Here is a 23055-nt window from a genome sequence, read left to right as displayed (position 1 = left end):
CGTCAGATGTATTGTGTTATCTACTCGCGCGCACCCGGCGATCCCTCGACGGGCGTAGGGCGAGCCTTCGCCCCCCCGGCACGTGGCTGGCGGCCGCGTGCTGCGAGGGCGAGACTGGCCGCACGCTCTAGAGACGGTAGCCCCGTGTGCGTGTTCTACCATGCGTCTATATCGATCGTCCATTAGTTCTAGTAACCGGCGTCAGATTCTTTTTTAAGTTATCATCGATCAGTTAGCGAACGTCCAGCTTTGCATGCCCCCGGTCACGAGTCCCTCACGGCTGTAGCCCCGTTAGCGTAGCTCGGCACGGCACCCAAGTCCCGCACCCGTCCACACACGCCACAGCCACACGCAGACAGACGACACTCAACCACACAGCCTTGTGCGAGCGCGAGGGTTGACGGCCGCGGGCCGGGCCGGGGGGCGGGCGCGCGGGGTCTGTCGCTCACCTCACGGTGTTTGCTGTGTATCGTAGGCTGTGTTCGCCAGCTGGATCCCCGAGATCACGGAGCTGGCGGCGCAGCGCAACAAATACGGCGGCCGATACAACAAGGACGTCCGCCGCAGGTACCCTGCTCTCACGCCCCCGCTCCACACGGCTTCCTCTCACGGTTTCGATCTGACTTGGTTGATTGAATGCGGAGTTTGCTAATGAAATTTATTAATAGAAAATCGGTCTCTCGGTGCCGTGGCGCATGCTCGACGAGATAGATCCCGGCGGCCGCGCCCCTGTCCGCCGACAGGTGCGCGGTCGACCGACGCACTTAATGCCTAACGAGATACCATTGCGCTTTGTTCCTCTAACGAGACTAGATGGAGAGAGCCGATGATTTGTGATGCTGTCGATAAAGTAGTGATGTTTGGTTTGTTCGCTTGCACACGATGCCTGCCGCCACGCTGTAGCGCTAGCTCCGGCACCCCGCGAGTCCCGAGTCACACACAGCCAGTGCCCGCGCCCGCCCCGCGGCCGCCCGCCCCGCGCCCCTCGCGCCCACCGCGTCACGGACACCGCCGATACCACACTACATCCTGCGAGACCTTTAGCCCGCTTTGCACTTCTAACATATGATTGCATAACAGTATGAAGCCTATTCATTTCTGTTCTTGAAAATTTATAACTAACGAACACTAAAATCTTTTGCTCAATGCCGACATATAAAGCGGACTAAATGTTCAATGCAGGTAATAATCAAGCAGGGCTCAACTTTTTTCTAAAGTGATTATCAGTATCACCAAGAGCATTCAGCATTGGTGACATCGTATAGTCCCTATAGGAATTAATAATAGTATAATACAATAATATAATATAGTCTTCTTACAAAGCTAGATTGCTTGCATACGCACACAAGATCTTTTGGTACTGTATACGGTAGGTGTGTCACTTACAGAGTTAACATTCATACAAAACACATTAGATCAAAATACACACAGCTATCATCGTGTATGGGGCGATCGATACGTCATTACTCAACATCTTATACTTCTATATAACGAGACTGATTTATTATTTTTGGTGTGCGTATGCGTGCGTCTATGCTTTTGGAGCCCTGCCGTCGTAGTGTGCCTGGAGCGGGTCGAGGGCGCTCCCGCCGCGACACGCGCCGACGACCCGCTCCCGCGCCTTCACCACTCACTCGACTTGAATGTGAATGTCTTGTTTTGTCTGTCGGCGTTTAGGCGATATTTGCCAGTTGTATCCCAGAGATAATTGACTTAATCGGCACTAGACCCAAGTATGGCGGCACCCTCAAGAATGAGCGGGGACGCAGGTGAGCCGCAGTCTTCAATCCGATCCGTTGAATGTGTTCCGTGTTGTGATCTATATCTTCCTTTCCTCTCTTAGCACGCTTCTGTGTTCTCACTTTATCTTAGCGGGGCGCGAGTCCCGCGAGTTGTCTTATGTCGGTGTTGATTGTAAATTGTACCTTTGAATTAATTTCAGTTGAATAGACTCAGCAGATAGTGGCTAGTTACGCTCGTCCATAGGTTAAATTATTTTCTGTTAGTGTACATGTACGTACGTGTAATGAATGTTAATGGTAACGTAAAGCTTAGTTACGGCGAGTTCAGTGTTGCGTGGTACCGTAGTGTGTTGGAGTTGTCGTGTGTGCGTCGACAGCTCCCTAGCCGTGGGCCGTAGAGAGCGGCAGTGGGTCGTTGCGCGGCCCTCGGGGGCTGTTGATGCGGCCCGTCCGACCTAGTGAGTGCCATCCGCTCACCTCCTCTCTACTCCCTCCCTGCACGATTAATGTTCTGTATTGTACTCTTGATGTTGACCCTCTACCCGACTGTAATGTATATTGTTCAACCCTCCGGTAATTTAGTGTACTTAATTTGATTTCGTAAAAAAATTCATAGAGCGTGGCAAGGCTGTGTGCATTGAGGACGTTATTTGACGCAAATTAGAATAGTTATCGACTTACCATTTGATTCGATCAAGATCATCTTAGAAAATATACACGATCACTCATATAAAATAATAATTATTTTTTAACTTCGTCGTGTCTAATAATTATTATGATAATATTCGTAGAGATTTATTACTTTTTTTGATGAATTTACTATCAGTACTTTGCCACACCTTAGAATTTGCATGGAGCTAGTCACGTTTGAGTTTAACTTTTTCTTTTCTTTACTTGTGAACGTTGCTTGAACTTACAATAATTATTTTCTCCACATGTTTATATGTCTGTCACAAACCTCCATCATTGTGAATCACACTGTCCAGTGTCTGCATCCACATCCTGCCACATTCACTCGCTGTGCCTTACCTTCTTAAAGAAATATTTCTTTTGTTAATTTTTCGTTTGTGTAAAACATAAAGACAAGATATACTTCGAGCATATAAACGCGTTCCCCGTTTATTGAAACTAAAGCTAACGGTAGACCTGTGACATTTCAACGTGCTAGACTGTCTCTGAGGACAAGTTTAAGTATATATTAGGACATTCACTTTGAAGTCAAATACATAAGATACTTATACAATATCTCAAATCATTCGTGATACTGACAACATAACCATTCATACATTCTCTTGTGTGCTGACTTTTACTGTGGTGTGATTACTTTTATTTCGGTTAAATATATGAAATTTCGTGATTAATTTTTTTTTTTAGTGTGGTAGATAGCTACACAATCCTGAAGGATACTGAGTTTGTTCACCTATTTGTGACAAGTTTATTTGCAATAAATTAAATCTATTAAAGTATGGAACTGCTTCTAAGTCACAAACTGATGAACAAAGCTGTAAATTTAATTATGGAGGTTGTTACACACGGCGCCTTTATTTTTTTTAAAACAATCACTATTTAGAATATTAGCTTTATTATGTAGAAATAAAGGCGTTGCCACATGTAGTTGTGTTATTAAATCTCGCTTTATCATAAACCGTTTTATTTAACCCTGTTGCGACGTAAATACCCTATTGTCTAACTTGTTGAGTGTTCTGTATTGTCTGTGGTCCCAGGTGTTAAATAAAACTTCAAATTGCTATGCTCTACTCTCTATTCTATCTTTATTATAAGTGCTGCAGCTTAAATGTTATTGCTTTTATAAAATGTAAGTAAATTAAATAAATTGAAAGCTATAAATAAATTTTGCGTAGCTGTTGTAAAGTCAAAAGACCTTTTCAATAGTAAATTCACGAATTAAACTGAGCTTGCTTTCACCCAGCTTTGTATGTCAATGCAATGTAGTAGTCTGTGTTATTCAACTTTTTGGTTGGTATTTTAATACAAACAAATGATTTCAGGCATATAGTTGTATGTGGACATATTACGTACGAATCGGTGAGCCATTTTTTAAAAGACTTCCTGCATGAGGACAGAGAGGATGTGGATGTAGAAGTGGTTTTTTTACACAGGTAATATATATTTATGACAATTATTATGTTATTGTTTCTATAAGAAATTAAAACCATCCTAAGTTTAGATTGAAGACTAATTCAAAATCGTATTGTAATACGATAAATAAATGGTAAATTTCAACCACGGTATGAATGACTGATACGGGGGGTTTTACATGTGTGAAAACCGGACGCTTTCAGAAAAGAGCCTGACCTTGAGCTGGAAGGTCTACTGAAGCGTCACTACACCACCGTCGAGTTTTTTCAGGGCACAATGATGAATGCCGTGGACCTTGAGAGAGTCAAGGTTAGAAGTACATAGCGCAGGCATTAGACAAGCACGGCCCTTATCATTGATGCGCCAACCAATTTTATTTATGTGCATAAACAGATTTCTTCCCTAAAGATTCTGTTTCATAGTACACAGTAGGATATTGTCACGTTCTGTATTACGATTCTTTTGATGCAATCATTGCTTTAATGGGACGGTGGTGTTTTGCTTCAAAGGGACTACAGCCAATGAAACATGCATTGCTTTGGTTAAATTCCGAAACATCCGGCTCATTTCATTAGCTGTAGTAAGGGAGGCAGGCCCGTCCCATTTCACGACCGCGTATTTTGATTCTCCATATAGTTGCATGGTAATGTCGGGCCGCAACAGGCGGCGGTCTGGCCAATTTTAGTCCGTAGTGATAACTGAGCGTTGATGGCAGGAAACCGCCCGACCTGGAGCTCGAAGGCCTGTTCAAGAGACACTTTACCACTGTGGAATTCTTTCAAGGCACCATTATGAACCCAATCGACCTTCAAAGGGTAAAAGTAAGTAGCACTGCACAATGGCCGATGTCTTTGGGCGTGGTGTCGGTTTGAGGCTGTCTTTCCTATAGACGTAGTGATCTCGTTCACGATCTGTCCAGAAGATGTTTCGAGTGGTGTACAGTTCTCATCCTTCTTATGCCGTGACTGGCTGTTTGTGTGGCTATCGGTGTTGTTAACTGTTGAGTGTGGTTGCCCCGCACGATTCCCGATGAGCTTTCTATCCGAGCCGCGCCAAACGCCCCTAAGTGTCTATATGTACCTGACTGGGTGTTGTATGCGATGCTGACCATATACTAATACACTAAACAATCGATATTGACTTGAACTGTACAGGTTTTCTAACAGTGCTAATACCTATTGACATTAATGGTTGCCGACGAAAGGGTTTCCGATTTAAATTAGCTTTGCTTGTAGTAAAGTACAGATGTCGATTGTCGGTATTGTCGAGTGTTAACGGTAAGTCCGCATGGCTTGAATGTAGAAGTGCATGTTCTTCATATGCTATTGAAAGGGCAACATTGTAATTTCACTTCTTTGCATGGTCTAACGTGTTTGTTTTCTGTGTAAATAGTTGTGCACCATTTTTCTTATGTAATTAAATATTTAAGCATTTACATGTTGTCATATCTATATGGTATCTTCTTTTTTAAATTCTAAAATTCTAAATTTAATAAAAATATAGGTACACGAAGCTGACGCGTGCTTGGTGCTAGCTAACAAATACTGCCAGGATCCCGATGCTGAAGATGCAGCCAACATCATGAGGGTCATCTCCATCAAGAATTACTCCGATGATATTAGGGTCATCATTCAACTGATGCAGTACCACAATAAGGTACGTTCTTTAAGATACACATTTTTAGTATACCTGTATAATATCTGGTCAGTATGGTTCTGAAGATGTGGATTTAGCTCCTTGATGGCTTAAATATGTGCCGGTGTAGTTTACTTGGTACGATAAAAATTTCTATTCAATATCTATCACTTTTAACCAAATCTCTCACTCACAGTATCTTTTATCTCAGTGTTACAATAGACTTAAAGAGTTGGAAGCATTTTGTTCAAAGAGTGCAATTAAACTAATGAACGAAGGAACAAAGTCTCATAGAGCGAGTACGTTTTTGGCTACAATATAACGAATCGACTTTGTTTACGCTATTTAGCCTTGTAATATAAAAAAAAATCAGTGGCGCTACAACCTTTTTAGATCCTGGCCTCAGATTTTTGAATCTGTTTCATGATCATTTTTAAATCTAATAGGCAAGTTGGTGATCAGCCTTCAGTGCCTGACACACGTCATTGACTTTTTTGGGTCAATACATGCCGGTTTCCACACGATGTTATCCGTGTGCACCGTTCGAGCAAATGTTAAATGCGCACAAAGAAAGAAAGTCCATTGATGCACAGCGGTATCGAACCTACGACCTCAGGCATGAGAGTTGCACGCTGAAGCCACTAGGCCAACACTGCTCATTGTAATATAAACATTGTGTAAATGTCAATTAGGCCTACCTTTTAAACATTCCATCGTGGGATTGGAAGCAAGGAGACGATGTCATTTGCCTGGCAGAGCTGAAACTGGGTTTTATCGCGCAGAGCTGTCTCGCGCCGGGCTTTTCGACTATGATGGCGAATCTATTCGCTATGAGAAGTTTTAAAACAGTATGAAAATTTTTATTACTATTTAGATTATTCATCGTGAACTGTCTCCGTACCTCTATTTATTCCTTGGAGATCACATTCGGGAAAAATCGATTTGGATGTATATAGTCGGTCTTTGTATAACTGATCATAATATTACTTGTTTTTATTTAAAGACCGTGGCTAGTACATTAGTAAGGTTCTTTATAGTTAGATATTTTAAGATAAAAGGGCGCATAACTTTTCTTAGAATTGAGTAATGTAGAATGTATGCCAAACTTTCACAGTCAAAGCAAATGGTAAGATGGAAAAATTACTATCTAAGGGGAACTGGTATGGAGATGTACAAGGAGATATTGAGTACAGCGTTTGTGGGTTTTCTCTTCAAACAAGCTGCCGAGTAAGTGATAGACACCAAATACTAGTTGCAAGGTTGCATATGTGGAATCCCCCGACGTTAACAGTCTTGGCTTACAAAAAGGAGGCACTTTTTCCCTAGAGCATTGACACGAACTAATCTAGTTTATAAAACTTTTATTCACGTGACATTAATTTTATCAAATTTTCTGAAAATATGCTATTAAGCGAGAGCATAAAACCTTAAAAAAACAAAATAAGTATAACTTCAAACAGATTTTTTGAATAAAAGCGGATTTTTGCTCCCAAAGAATAATTTGCTAATTGGCCGTAATTCTAAGCGACCTCGTAAAAGTCTTAGGTTTATGGAACAAAACGATTCATGTTTCAATCCACGCTGTTATACAATTTGATAAATCTAAGCCGTGTTGGCTATTATATTGGACAAGTAAATATATACCTTTAAAGAAAAACACTTTTATACGGATTATTTATTATTGTATTTAAACTTATAATTATTTAGACATAGTTTTAAATTTAAACCGACGTTTCGCGTGCTTTACAGCGTGCGTGGTCACGGTGACTGAAGACAAAGGTGTTAAATGTCAAAAAGTATTACGGCTGTAGAAAATGTTGTGTTATCTGTATTTATTTCCCCGGAGTTGGTATCGACTAAAAGATGTAGGGTTTTTGCAGAAATTGCTCACGGTGACCGGTGACGTGAATATTAGTCCCTTTAGGCATACTAACAGCACGTGCTTCAATAGTATCACTTGATTCCAGTCGCCAGATACACAGGCATGGCAGAACGATTACCTGCAAGGAACTGGATGTGAGATGTACACAGAGAGCCTGTCAACATCCTTCACCGGAATGACATTTGCCCAAGCAAGCGAGTAAGACACTGTATATACACATTTTAGGATGACAATTTATTTACAACTACAATATGCCAGAGGATAATTATAATATACTTACTGACCCGGCTAACTTCGTTCCGCCTAACAGTCTAATAATATTGTGTTAACTTTAGTTAATTTAGGTGTTGATTTATACAAATTTTGCAAATACAGACATGTTTTATAATTTGTCATTGCGAAAGACGATTGGCAGTTTTACACTTTAGGCCTCTTCTCACTAGTACCAGCATCTTCTTATTCACCTCAAGATCCAAATTTCTTGAACTGAGTGTTCGATGTAAAATGATGCGAGGTTTTGGCAACTGATGGCACCACATGCTGTTTGCATTCGTAAAATAAATGTAATGTTAGTCGATAACTTATCCGATATTTTATTAGTTAATCTGCTATTCCGAGCGGAAAAGAATTCACCAAAAAAGAGATAACTGACATCGGTAAAGCAGATATTCAGTTATAAGTGGTGTAATTAATACGACTTTGTTTTATATATAAACCTAACTCACAAAATGTCTTAAACTACTAAAAAATTTATACAATATTTAAGTTCGTCTTACTTACGGATTGGCCACTTCCCCTATTCCTGTATCAGTATATGTATCGCTTATATCGCATCGTGTATATTTACACATAGGTATCATGTAATAAACGTGTTTTGTTTGCGCGTTTTCAGTTGACAAATTTATTGTACAATATGATTCTGACTGACTGTAATAAATAATTTATTTCATTTCCGGTGGTGTAAATCCATACTAGATGTTCCATATATCTTCTACATTTCGCAGAATTAATACTTTCCTGTTAACTTAAAACAAAGTCACGGAGGAGACTGTATTCTGTATATTCATATATTTCAGACTATGCTTTACCAAGCTAAAGTTGTTGCTCCTGGCGATAGAGATCAAAGGTGAAGAAGGAGCTGACAGTAAGATATCAATAAATCCCAGAAATGCGAAGATACATGCGAATACACAAGGGTTTTTCATTGCCCAATCCGCTGATGAGGTTAAAAGGTAGGTTCATAAACAGCTGTAGGAATATTTTATTTATTAACCCGGAAATCTAATTTATAGCAGATTAATACCTTAATTTATTTCATGTGGGTAAGAAAAATTCTTACGAGCACTTCAATATTAAGACATTTAACCTCTACGCTATGAAGGCCAATGTTATCGTGATAAGGGAATATAAAATTATATAAATTATTTTTATTCCAGGGCGTGGTTTTACTGCAAAGCGTGCCACGAAGACATTAAGGATGAAACACTCATCAAAAAGTGCAAATGCAAAAACTGTAAGATCATTTTACGTTTATTATTAAAAAAATACCATTTAATTAGATATTTGATAGATTTAATAAACTGTGACATACTTTCTGGAATAGCAACAATCGAGTCACAATCACTAAATGTTACTGTCTTTTGGCTGTAACACAATTAACACGCTCTTGTAACTTCTATGTGCGAGAAAATAATAATATTCGGCTAAAATTCTAGTGACCGCGCACCAGCGGAAGGTCGGAGCCGACATAGGTAACTTGCACACCCCACCTAACATACAGATTAACGTTTTCTAATTATTTTCGTGTATATAATTTTGCGTTGCTTTAGTGTTGTTGCGTCCGTTGAACGGATCGGCTTCAAGGCATTCTGATCCGTGCATTCACTTATTTAGCGATCATTGTGTATGTCCGCTCGCGGTATGAGAACATGCAACGCATCTGTGCCTCACGGAACTTTGCTCAATGCTCTATCTATCAGCAATTAGTGCATCATACATATTTATATCCGATTACACTTTCCACCAGCACCGTAAAGCATTCCAAGCTAGCGTATAAATCGATATGATGCACTTTTAAACCGGTCCGAAAATGCATGACATTGAAAATGTAGAATTAAACCGCAATGCAAAATGCACCATCACCCTAAACACTTAGTTCGATTCCGATGCCACGAAAGCATGTCTCAGAACGATTAAACCTAAACGCAGTCCAAAGTGTGAGCTTCCAAAGACAAAGACTTTGTAAAGCAGTACCTTTGCCGTGCGAATGACGAGTCACTAACTGAACTCAAAACATTTCATCACTCTTGAATCTGGTAGATTCAAATCCCACGCCATATTAATTACCATATTGAATCTGCCAAGTTCGAAAACATCCGTCGAATCAAACAGGCCGCTAGTAATTGGATTTTTCCAGATGTCGGAATGATGATGATGCAGACCGGGATGGTGAAACAAAATCTTAATTCATATCGAAGTGTTCCTGACGGTACGGAAAGAATAGATTGCCAATGCCGTCACTTAATATTTTTTGCAAACTAACATCGTATGACAAGCTAAAGTACGCTAACCCGCAAAGCGGCAAACACGCAATTAGTTTAGCCACACCAATAAACTCAGGCGCTTGGTAGGACTTAAGTCAACATAACAAATACATGGGGGCACAACCATCGGTTTCGCTTACTGATATGGCTGTAACATTAATAGAAAGCGGAACATAGGGTTGCGAAATGATAGTCTTATACGCCGCTTATCAAAACATCTGCTTTGTATGTAAGCTCCACGTTCTAAACAAGATGAACTGTGATTTAAAATGTTATTTCTCGGTTCAGTGGCTACATTCAGGAAGGGCGTCCGAGCCGTCCAGATGGTGGGCCGGGCAAGTACGTAATGTTCACGTTTATGTAAATGTCGTTGTGTGGGCGAATGGTCGCCCTGTCCTGTATTAATATCGTCTGTCGTTTTGTCTTGTATCGTTATCTATGTGCATTACAGTTAGCTGGTTGTCTATCTATTAGCCGATGTACCCATCGGGAGATATTCTGTTATTTTAATTTGTTTATGGCAATTAATTGACAATTCGATTTTTCTAGGTATCATCTTAAGAATTGTGCATCGATAGTCTCTGATGTTGATGTTGTAACGTCTTAGTTTTCTTTAATGTTCTGTGCTTTTACGAATAATGTTTTCTATTATTGTGTAGGGTATAATATTAAATTAGTTGGTCCCGCCTTGATAGTATCCCGAGAAAATTTAACTGGTTGAAACATCAAACGTCGAAGTGGTATTTGCTAATACGTAAAGTACAATTTTACTATCATCACAATCTCAGTACAGTCGAAACCGCATTCGTTCAATCATACTTTCATTATCATTACCCTTTCACTAGCAGTACCGCCATAATAGATTAAAATGAAAGTATAAATAGATGATAGAACTAATAGCTAATTAACATTGGTTTAGATTTTAGCATAGCCTAGGTCTAATGCACACGCTTGTTCAGTATTTATACGTTATCCTTATCACGCATGGTGCATGTTCTAAATGTTATAATAAAATATAATATACATAATTGTAGATTTAATAAATGTTGTTAAATTGGTTTTACCTTGGTCCCTAGTAGAACCTTTAAAAATTAGATGTCACATGACCAAGTTGAAATCTCGATTTCCCATACATTCTGAATTTATCCGAGGCGTCACGGCGTGCGAGCGTCACGCCCGTGACGTAGAATGTGTATACGGAGTGAGTGTTGTAAGGAATGCGAACATGTGCTGATGTTTTGCAGATGACCACCATCCTCCCCCCACCTTCACGCCGCCAGAGTTGCCCAAGAAGGTCCATGTTCGAGGTACATCTCAGACTCCAAGGGCTGAGTGTTTTTTTTTTTATTTTACATCATTGGCCCACAGCCAGCTTATATAGGTAAAATGCACATAGCTTGCCCATGCATCATAGACAGCACGATTGGCGGACGAGCCACGGAAAAGGTTTGCTTAAATCGAGCATGATCCCGGTCCAAGTTAGCCACAGTGGGTTTAATAGAACTAGTGGGTGAAATGCCAAGCTATATCACGATGCCGTTTCCTTGTTTTCGCATCACACTTTTCCAGATTAAAGTTGCAATTAATCTAAAAGTTTCCATTGACCTGTGCTTCTTGGTAAACTCTACAGCGGATGTTAATCATTCTGGTTTGCTACCCCGTCGAGCCTTGCAACTCATTGCATCTTTTATTGTATACACTGTTTAGCTTGTCGTAGTTTTTACATGATTGAATTTTAATTCAATTATATAGACCCATGTAACAGCAATTAATTATCTGTTATTATTCAGGTGAAGTCGCCCGAGATCGAGGAGAGGATATTAGCTGTAAGTAAATGTTTTTGTTAATAAAATTCTATTAAAACTTTCGTACCGGCTTCGTGGATCTACACCAGTATCGAAATTCAGTAAGGTTAATGCATTAAAAATATAGAGAATAGATGCCACAGAGAAACAGAGAACGGTAGCAGCAAGCAACCAAACATCGGCAATAAGGAAAATACAAACTAAAATAAATAAAACCAATAAATAAATAGAACTGATAAACAAAATCAAACAAATAAACAAAATCAAACAAATAAACAAAATCAAACAAATAAAATCAAATTAATCAAACAAAAGAAGCATGCCCCAACTCGACTGGTCCCCGTGGGGAATTAGACCACAACACCCCAAATGTACAACCTTAAATGTAAAAATGGGGGAGACCTTTGCCAATGAGCACACAGAATCAGTTACCATAGACAACAAAAAAACAATAGCTATAATGTTTATATTGATTCTGATATAAGGCTATAAATAATAAAAAAAACGGCTTCGTTATATATACCTAGTGTTCAACAGAACCCACTCAAAAACCTTTCTTAGCTACAGGGATTATTACAGGGAAATTTCAAATAAAAGTTTGTCGAAGATTTTAACAAATTTTCAGTGATAAATCGCAATCACCGTAGCGCGGCCCCAACTGCGTTGCTGTCCCCAATGGCCAACCAGCTCATGAACTCCACCACCACAAGACAAGTGAATAAAGTTAAGCCCAACGTAACAAGAGCTCCGCCTGATACGTAAGTCAAGCCTTAGTTAGTAAAGTATAAAGGAGTTATATATAATAATAAAACTTACTTTTCTTACTATATCCTGTTTTACTACTAAGAACTAAACAAAAGCATTATATCGACGAATAAGGTAGGATCAGCTGTTTAAGGCGTACCGCATCATACAGAGATTTTGCGTGTTTTTTCCAAAAATGACGGTTAACAAAACGGCGACATTGGTTCTAACACAAGGACTCATTAATGGTCATATTTATGATATTACATATATGCCTCACTTACCACTTTTCAATCTGGCACCTACAGTTACAGAAATGTGAAGTGTATTACAGAAATCAGTAAACAATAATATATATAAAAAATGAGACTGGTAGTGGTTTGGTCAGGTTTTATACCAGATCTCGGTTTTAACTTTAGTCTCATATTTCACATACATAGTATTGCTAAGTATAATTTTTAAATGTAATATTATAAGATTATTTAAAAACACTATAACATAGATATGGTACATAATTATTAAATTACAATTTAGGAGCGCACCTCTCTCACCAAAACCGAATATAGTAAATTATTTCTTGTTAAAACATTCTAAACTAAATATATGAATAACATTGGTATCAGCTCCTACTAGTAAAATCCAATTATCGAAACCCCTATAATTTTAATCCCCGCAATTTAGGTTACTTGATGTCAACCTACGCTTTTTATAGTTTATTCCCGATTAAATTGATTTCGATTATGTGAGCTCTAAATGTTTGTAAAATCAATGACTATCCTTCGTTTATTTATGGCGCTTCATTAATTGAATTTCAATGTATTTGTTGTTTAATACGTGAATTAATTGGCACGATGCACTATGCACGGCACCGAGTCGAAAATACTTCATGACTGTTTAGCGTTTAGGTCTACTCTTCGCACGTTTATCGAGGCTCCTCAAAACATTGGAGAATATTTGACCCTGTTTACAGGAATCAGCAAGAGCAAGATACCAATTACCAGGCCTATCACCTTGCCTACGAAGTGAAAAAACTCATGTAATTCCAGAAATTATTTTCCAATTATTTTACTCCGTAGTTTAGGACAGTTTGAAGTAGTTGGTAGTCCGTTAGCGCTTTCATATTTCAATGTTATGGTTATGTATTTTGATGAGTTTGAGAGAAATGTTCAGTTCGTATGCACTCAATAGTAGCACGGCACGCATGGTTACTTTAGATGATTATTTGCGCATTGAATACAACGTAGTGACAAGTAGAGTTTTAGCACAGTTAAGTTGAGCAATACACGGCTAATTTGAGTGACTTTTTATTGTATGCTCGTGCACACTTATAAGATGCGAGTTATGTTATTTTCGCATATTTCTCTCTACTAATTTTCCGAAAGCGTTATTTCATTATACATATCATAAACTTTTGGAACATTGGTGGATACACAAACGATTTATTTCCTTCACTTTTTTTAATTTTCAATTATTCACCCTTAATAAGGATTGGATGAAAACACATGAGAATAAAGTTAGATTTAAAAGATAAATGTACAAAACATTGAAACACAATGCACGTTCTAGAGCAGAATTGTGCATAAGGCAGTCTTAAAACATCTTTTAATGTCACAGGCCCACAAGTCGGAATAGCGGTGGCAATCAGAATAGTAATGGAGTAAGTCTGCCAGCTGGTATGGCAGACGACCAGTCAAAAGACTTCGATTTCGAAAAGACTGAAATGAAATATGACTCGACTGGAATGTTCCATTGGAGTCCTGCCCGAAATCTAGAAGATTGTATATTAGTAAGTATTTGTCTTCATGTAGCACGAATCACAGGTTCCAAGACTATCTTAATCTGTAGGAGAGTTACATGACCTTATCCAATGGTTTTATTCCACCACTTTCCAGAAGTCCAGGCGTCTGGAAACCCATGTATCAAAAGAATTGAAAAAGCCTGCTAAAATTGATCATTGAAATAGGCTCAAAATCTTTATCCGTCTTCTATTTTGGTGGAATATCAAAATATATTCCGTCAATATTTTGCTTATGATTTATGGCTATTTAATAATGAGGATTTTGGGAATGAATTATGTATGTCATTATATATGATTTACCTTCTAGGATAGAAACCAAGCCGCCATGACAGTACTAAATGGTCACGTGGTGGTCTGTTTGTTTGCGGACCCGGATTCGCCGCTCATCGGTCTTAGGAACCTGGTGATGCCGCTGCGTGCCTCGAACTTTCACTACCACGAACTTAAACACGTGGTCATCGTGGGTAGCGTCGATTATATACGACGGGAATGGAAGATGTTGCAGAATCTGCCAAAAATATCTGTTTTGAACGTAAGTGCCATTCAAGACGTAAAGTTTAATGTACTGAAAATATAAAAGGTTCATTAGATTTGTTTGGTGTAAAAGGAGTAGAAAAGTGTCACCATGCCTAAAATTACGTGGGAGCGTGGGAAAAAGGCATTTAAGATACATATCAGGATGTCTAAAGCAGCAGACTAAAATTAGTATGTATGGATTTATTGGATTTACTTTTCGTGTAATCGATCATGTAAATAACAATACGTCTTTTGCAATGAGAAATAAAGATTTTTAAACTTTAACCATTATAATTATGCTAACAGATAGTCTTCGTCACCATTTCCATGCCACCTTCAGCTATTCTAGACATTTCGAATGCTACCCGAATACAATGTTTTTATGTTTGTCCAGGGTTCACCGCTAAGCCGGGCCGACTTGCGTGCAGTGAACGTGAACCTGTGTGACATGTGCTGCATCCTGTCAGCGAAGGTGCCATCCAACGATGACCCAACGCTGGCTGACAAGGAAGCTATTCTGGCTTCGTTGAACATCAAGGTTTCTGATTCACTTATTTTTGCATTTAATTTACAGAATCTACAAAAAGTTATATACATAGACATCTTAGACATAGACATTACATTTATTACTAACAAAACACACACACAGAATTATACAAAATTACAATAATAACGATAAAATAAAATATGTATAAACAAAAGAATGAGAAGATAACAATTTAAAAAAGAGATCTGTTTTAAGTATGTAATGCGTGTGTGCTGTATATTTAATTGGCCCTGACTCAGCATCATGTTGAAGAGCAGAGTGTTCCACAGCGCTGGTCATTCTACCAGAGACCACAGCAGCTACTACTAATACTTAGTAGAAGAAAAATATATAATAATAATAATAGTAAAAGTTAGCAGTGTACGTAATGAAGTCTAGTGTAAAAATGTTGTCGTTATTTTTCTTATGTAATAGATAAATAAATATTGTTGGTCGGATTTAAAACTATATATTGTGGGATTTGTAGATTAGTTTTCTCTAATACTTTTGTGTTAAATCACACATTTTAAATATAAGTTAAGGCGTATTTCATATATTAACTCGGTGTCCAGGCGATGACCTTCGATGACACGATAGGCGTGCTCAGTGCCGGGGTGAACGGAACTAACGCCGTGCCAGCGCCGCCAGGGGCTTCACCCGCGCCAGTCCTGCTGCAGCGAAGGGGTTCCGTATATGGCGCTAATGTGCCTATGATTACCGGTAAGTGTTGAGTTTTTTTGGACTTAAATTAACTGAAGGATTACGTGCTCTTCATCTCATACTAATTAATAAAAAAAGGTATTTCCGAACCAATTCGACGTAGGGTCCTTCAAGAAAAGAGCGTACCAATTCTTAAAAGGCCGGCAACGCACTCGCGAGCCCTCTGGCATTGAGTGTCCATGGTCGGCAGTATCATTTAACAGCAGGTGAGCCTCCTGCCCGTTTGCCCCCTGTTCTATAAAAAGTCTCTCATAGAAGCATTTTTTTTATTTCTCTACAGTTTAGGATGTGGTATAAAATCAGATTAAGCTAATCAATCACCCTGCTGGGCGCTGACTCTGCTTCCCAAACAGTGCATTGGCCTCCGAAAGGAGAATCTTCCAGCGCTTCTTGTCCTATTCCACCTCCCGCCAATTGCTGGCTTTCAGTTGCAGCAGGTCCTTAAAAAAATAATAATAGAAATCTCAAGACAGGGAAACAACGGAGAAGACAGTAATTTCCCTGTCGTGGTGTAATTAATGCTTTGATGAAATTTTTTGTATAATTTTACCAACAGAGCTGGTTAACGATAGCAACGTGCAATTTCTGGATCAAGACGACGATGATGACCCAGACACAGAACTCTACCTCACACAGCCTTTCGCCTGCGGAACAGCCTTCGCCGTCAGTGTGTTGGACTCGCTCATGTCAACTGTAAGTACATAGTCGAAAACTGGAATATTAAATGTATTTTAAATTGTAATCGATTTTTATTAACTGTAGAATACCTGTGTATTTTATTGTACAGTCGAAGAGTTATAGATTTGAGGTATTCAAAAGAAAAATAGATGTGATAGAGTTAATAAAATACAATAGTTTATTACAACGATTTCTGCTGGGATTTTTCGCACCGGATAAAACAACCTTAACTAAGTACATATTTTATATAAAAATTTTTAGTTATAAAGGCGATGATTATTATACTTATTTATTATTATTATTATTAATTTATATAATAATACTGTTCTGTATAAAGTTTTAATCGAAATATAATAGAAATATTTTATAAGATTTGTACAAATAAATGTTGAAGAAATTTCAGACCTTTTAATATTGGTATTATTTTATTTGGATTCTTTATAAACACTGTATAATTGGTTTACAATGTCTGGGGCAAATTAATAAATGCTAATGCAATTGGTTATTTGTAGACGTATTTCAACCAGAACGCGCTGACATTAATCAGATCGCTAATAACTGGTGGGGCGACGCCCGAACTGGAACTGATCCTCGCGGAAGGAGCCGGCCTTAGAGGCGGTTACTCCACATCAGAGAGTTTATCCAACAGGTACTTCTGTTACATAATCAATTTCTTTTCTATTGTAATAATGCTGCGTAGAGGGCAATTGAAAATTTAGATTTTTGGTATGTAAATATTTAATTTGTTAGCAGTATAGGCGAATCAAAGTTCTTTATTTGTTTAGCTACCTATATGTACAATAAAATTAAGATTGAGGCCTCACTAGTGTGTCAGGGAAGATTCGCTCTTCTTTAAATTTACAAAGTTTCAACAAGGGTACCCAACACAATTGGTTTTAAAAACGAGGGTACTATAAAAATAAAAAATATATGGGTATATTATGATGAATGTGTAATTATGTGTATGCATGTGTGAAAGACGAAACAAATTTATATCAGAGGATTTATGAATGTTTCTGTTTTGTAGTAATTGAGTGCCAAGCCTATATGGTTTAAATACCTCCTACGGATACAACGGGGAATACAGTGCTGACGTGTAAAAAAAAAAAACAACTCTAGTTGGAAAACTTTTTTTTAGTAACATTATTTTTGTCACTGCTCTCTGAATATTATCTAATAATTGTTAATTACTGTTCGACCAGGGACCGTTGTCGTGTTGGCCAAATTTCGCTATACAACGGACCGTTGGCCGAATTCGGTGAGGCCGGCAAGTATGGAGACCTATTTGTCGCGGCATTACAAAAGTATGGGATGCTGTGCATCGGCCTCTATCGGTTCAGAGACACCTCATCGTCATGTGACGCTTCCAGCAAGCGATACGTCATCACCAACCCGCCTGATGATTTCTGCTTGCTGCCTACTGATCAGGTGAGACCGAGACCCAAGTTTATATCTTGGTATCTGACTTTACCTCTGCTTGAAAATGTTAGTTAGGAAATTCTGCTAATTTTCTCATGCTTTCCAATGTCCTTTGTTTTCTTAATAGTATGCCGAATCTAGGTCAAAAATGACATCTGAAAGATTTATCAAAATTTAGATACGTTGGATTTACTTTTAAATTCTTACATTGAATATTTTTTTTTTCGGTTGATTAGTTTAAACCAGTTCAAAAAAATAATTAATATTAATATTTTATAACAGATTTACATTAAAATAAAACAGAAGAAGCACACGAATGTTTATATTAAAATAGTATATTTGCCATGACTGTCTTATTGAGTCATATAAATTGCAATCAACTATTGCTTTAAAATATTGTAGTAGTATAACATTTACTTTAATACATAATATTAAAGTCCGGCAACGCCCTTTTTGGGCTCGTTAAAAAACAAAGATGGCTGTATAAATAACAATATTTTCCAGGTGTTCGTCCTAATGCAATTCGATCCTGGCGTCGAGTACCACTCGTCGCACCTGGCTGCGACAGCCGGGGCCAAAGACGACGCCTCCTGACTATTGCTGTGCAGCGCCCTCACTGACGGGCCCTACTCCTACATCTAGACGCGGTACAACCCTGAACCTTCACTCCCTTTCGCCCCAACTTCTACGCTGAGGCCACGGGGATGAACGTTTTACTCCAAACGAACGACTCGTTCTGCACAAAACTGGTCTGAGCGAGACGGCAATACTTAGTGCTTAAGAATGAGCGAGTATTGCTTCTCACTTTTAAATCATCGACGCCACCATGTTGTCACCTTTGCACCGTAACGTAACGAGCGAGATGGATATATTTCTGTCTCGCTCGCTCCGTTACTAATAAAACGAGATGGGAACGAGTCGTTTGGAGGGAGTCGCGTTACGTTGGGATATGTACTGTAACTAGACTGTACCGGCCGGTAGGACCGTCGCAATACACTCCGACAATCCTACCCGATTTCCGAAAATCCCTTTATCCATACAAATGTTATTTTGCTTATAATAGTTGGGCGTCACACTTTCAGCTTGGAACTTCAATAGCACCGTTGACTGTGTGAAATCATCTATTATTAAGGATACTATAATTGATGTTATTGCCTTTTATTTTCGATTCACCATCCTGATGCAGTGCACTTTACACCTTTCCCACGCTTCTTCGCACTGCAATGGAACAGTGGAGCAGGTTTAGACAGGATTCAAACGGAAGCTTTCGATGTTGTATAGGTTTTAGACCAGTTTGAATTCTGTATACATCTGGTGGACACTAGAACGACGCAAAGTTAACCTTTTAAACTTTTAATTGCAATCGACGATAATATAAGGTACAACATATTTAGTACGTCCATTCCTTATTCTATAGAATACGTGCTACTCATGTAAGTTTGAATATTTTTAAGCATTTATACTCATCGACTGAAGTCATGCGTCATGTTAATTTAGTTAAATTGAAAATTTGAATTTAGAATAATGCTTGTGTCTATGCACTCTGGTAGTTTGCATATTGTTTATGCTCATGGTAACGGGTGTAGGTAATTGTATCCGCTCTGCTTATCCTCATGCACATGTATTTTTCGTTCATCCATAATCACCTTTTTTAAATAAATATGATAATTTTTATTTGTTTCTTTTGTTTTTATTTTTCCTTTGGGCGGGGATTGTCAAAGTGAACGTGACATGGCGCTGCACATTTACGAACTGGACTGAACAATTGCGAGTGCTCACAATCGATACGAGAATGAATGCAAGTGTTATTTTGATGCTAACAGTGTGATATTATTTTCGAAACGTTGTTAAATATGGCTTCAGAAGCCTGCGGTGTATTTAGTGTTAATTCCGGGTGCTTTGACGATTGTGGACTTCGTTCATAGTCTAGTACTTTTTAGATGTTATAAGTAGAGGTACTGATTAACTGTTACCTTACCCGGCTAATCGATATGAAACACGTTTAAAAATCACTTGGCCAGTAGCAGTTAATTAGTATCACTTAATTTTTATATTAGATTGTGAACCATTCATCTTCTAGTAAATCATCTTTTAACTTTAATACGGGATATTTGACAATTTATAAAGTGCTTTAAAAATTGACGCATTCAAAATGGTTTGTCAAAAATCCTGAACATCGAGTAGTTGATCTGACATTTTTTTAAATCTTTGTCATAATATCGCTTTCGTCATATAGATTAGTCGAAATTATAAAACCGGCCCTAACTAGGTAAATTATATTTTCGTTCAAGTGTGTATGAATAGGTCCAGAAGCATTTGTTTATAAAGGAATTGAATGAATACTGCCATATTTTTGTAACTGCGTCTTGGTCCATACAAATGTCAAAATACCCTAGGGGAATAAAGTACAAAGTCAGGCTAACTGGATCTCGTTGTGGACAGGTTTGAACCGCCGGAAGCGGAAATCTTAACTCGTTTTAAACGGATTTATATTTAAGACTCATTCGCGTTTAGAGCTTACAAGAGAATTTATTTCGAAGTCGATTAAAATCACTTGCATCAGTATCACGCGTTTATTAATAAGTAATTAGGGAGATGGTATTTGTATAAAAATGAGATGGTTGTGCACGATAGATATTTATTAATTTTATTTAATCGTTATAAAAAGCAACTCCACTCAATCGGAGTCGGCAAACTATGGCTACAATTTGTGAAGATTTTGTTTGATTTGATGCATGCAACAGAAAGCCCATAGCCAAACTAGGTTTACGTACGTTACGGCAGGTCACCAATCGACAATGTAATTATTGTAGTATGTTGTATATAGTCGTATGTAATTTTGTATATTACATAAGAATTTTTCCCACATCTCCTTCGCATTAAAATAGTTAGTTACGGCTGCTTTAAAGTCAACATTTGGAAATACGTCGTGTGTAGTTTGTTGTGAACTAGGCATAGATTGTATGCTAGTAAGAATAGAGTTCGGACGTCTCAATGTAAAAATGTAAATTACACGCTAAATAGATATTTTGGATTAATTACGTGTTATTAAATAAGATTATTAATTAATTATAAAATGACAATTTTCCTTTAATATTTTTATACAGCATTACAGATATATATCGCAATTAAAAGTTTATAGAGGTGGTTCGGTGTGCAATTTAAATAGTGTCTAAATTTGTATAATCGCCTTAACGAGAGAGAATATAGCCCAATGTTCTGCGTGTGTTTGCTTGAGATTATCGTACGTAATTTTTAATGTGCATGTGACTCGTGGCGTATGAAATCGTTATGCTAGCTGTAATTACTATAAATTATTTAAAAACTATTACTAATCCAATTTGCGTCTACGAGAGGGTAGATCGAAATTTTCACGGAACTCATTCATAGACGGTAACGAGTATCCGAATCTACTGATGCTGAAATCGCAATGATACTACAAACATTATTGTAACCAAGTTCTATCTTGGTAGTCAATAATTTTGTGCCAATCTTCAGATATTTTATATACTTTCGTCACTCACTTTAATGTGCCCACGCACAAAAATAGTATGCAAGCAATATTGTGAATACAGTTTGGTTTAGTTTCAAGATTGGTACATTAGTTCCTGTGTAGTGTAACTGAAAGTCAACGACATCCAAACAAGTGAAAGTCAAATTCGAAATCACTTAATGCCTATAATATATAAGTGGTAGATTCATGTTCAGTGTGCATTAAAATACTAGAATTAACAACATTGTTGACTATTGCTAATAGCTTGAGGTTGTTAACGTTTTTAGAACAGATTAAATTTTTTATGTATTATAATATATACGTATATACCTAAAAATCTTAATCGCTCTACGAATATTCGCTAGTCAAATTTTTGTAAGCTGATGCCATCTATTGTAATGTTACACGCATAGTCTTCTCTTAATTAACGTAGTATCAATATATAATGATGGCTGTGAGGTAAATAAAATTATAACACTTTATTAATTAAATATATAAATTAAAATAGTAACTAATGTCATTATATTGCTATGACTTTAAAACGCTGCCCTTTATTTTGGATTGGCACTGGTGTATGGCTATAAAAGAGTCTTACTAGCTATTGGCTAGAACCAAGAACTAGGCTAGATACAGTGTTGAGTCTTTCTAGTTAAGAAATATTTCTGTTAGACAAATACCAGATATTCTGAATCGAGACCAAGTGCGACTCCTTCATGTCTAAAACGTATTAGATTTTAATATACCTACGTCACCTATCAGAATCTCACCCATAGACTCGAGACAAATGAGACAGAAAGATTACGCTACCAAGACATTTGTACCTTTTCGGGTATTGACTTGCAGACAATTAATTATACGCCGATACTAAATTATTTGCCACCAGTGCCAAACAAAGCCTTCATGTGCCATTCATTCCACAGCGCTAACATTACGCGCCATTACCGTCGCATTTTTTATTTCATAGATTAAAAATTATACGATTAATTTGCTTCAGATAAACAAACATCAAAAATACATCAGCGAATTTTTAAAGAATATTCGGAAACATAAAATTTTAAGATTATTTTATTTCCAAATTCTGGACAGAAATTCAAATTTCAAAGCAGGATCTTAGAATTTTAACAAAAAATCATGACCGTTATAAAGTTATTTCTTAAACTATTGAAAGAAACAAATAATTCCCAAAACTTGTCACTATTGCTGCTTTGAGGCACGGAAAAATTATTGGAAACGTTTATAAAAGCTAATATACCTAAACCATGTGCTTAATAAAGGTTACAAAAATGCAATTCGGTGTCTACATATGGCGGGCATTTAAAGCCAATTTAACTTAATTGTAATGGCCTCATCGCTAATTCGCTTCACATTTTACATAAGTCACAAATATAAATTATAAGCAGATGCAAATCACGACGCCGACATTACTATCTGACTGTTTGAAATATATATCACCC

The 23055-nt window shown here is 37.8% G+C and overlaps 1 protein-coding gene across 19 annotated transcripts in view; it reads left to right on the top strand.

Moving 5' to 3' along the window:
* LOC110995314 (calcium-activated potassium channel slowpoke) overlaps positions 1-19782 on the top strand; it is a 40016-nt gene extending 20234 nt beyond the window's left edge. Inside the window, exons 7-29 of one of the 19 annotated variants that reach the window (XM_045631322.1) lie at positions 1678-1769; positions 3752-3862; positions 4558-4663; positions 5346-5498; positions 6170-6325; positions 7445-7557; positions 8436-8591; positions 8796-8872; positions 9075-9110; positions 9776-9847; positions 10191-10241; positions 11147-11209; positions 11693-11728; positions 12333-12465; positions 13422-13487; positions 14066-14237; positions 14557-14781; positions 15160-15303; positions 15864-16011; positions 16568-16704; positions 17202-17338; positions 17892-18117; positions 18613-19782. In XM_045631322.1, the coding sequence (XP_045487278.1) occupies positions 1678-1769; positions 3752-3862; positions 4558-4663; positions 5346-5498; positions 6170-6325; positions 7445-7557; positions 8436-8591; positions 8796-8872; positions 9075-9110; positions 9776-9847; positions 10191-10241; positions 11147-11209; positions 11693-11728; positions 12333-12465; positions 13422-13487; positions 14066-14237; positions 14557-14781; positions 15160-15303; positions 15864-16011; positions 16568-16704; positions 17202-17338; positions 17892-18117; positions 18613-18702 (2700 nt within the window). In that variant the 3' untranslated portion in view covers positions 18703-19782. Of the gene's footprint in view, positions 1-475; positions 568-1677; positions 1770-3751; positions 3863-4045; positions 4152-4557; positions 4664-5345; positions 5499-6169; positions 6326-6591; positions 6705-7444; positions 7558-8435; positions 8592-8795; positions 8873-9074; positions 9111-9775; positions 9848-10190; positions 10242-11146; positions 11210-11692; positions 11729-12332; positions 12466-13421; positions 13488-14065; positions 14238-14556; positions 14782-15159; positions 15304-15863; positions 16012-16567; positions 16705-17201; positions 17339-17891; positions 18118-18612 lie in introns of all 19 variants that reach the window. The other 18 variants (XM_045631327.1, XM_045631341.1, XM_045631331.1 and 15 more) reach the window with 18 other exon arrangements.
* The last annotated feature ends 3273 nt before the right edge of the window (positions 19783-23055 follow it).

This window comes from Pieris rapae, chromosome 2 (assembly GCF_905147795.1).
Source record: "Pieris rapae chromosome 2, ilPieRapa1.1, whole genome shotgun sequence".
NCBI lineage: Eukaryota > Metazoa > Arthropoda > Insecta > Lepidoptera > Pieridae > Pieris > Pieris rapae.
The sequence above is the reverse complement of the archived record's forward strand: the minus strand, read 5'-3'. Positions and strand labels throughout refer to the sequence as shown.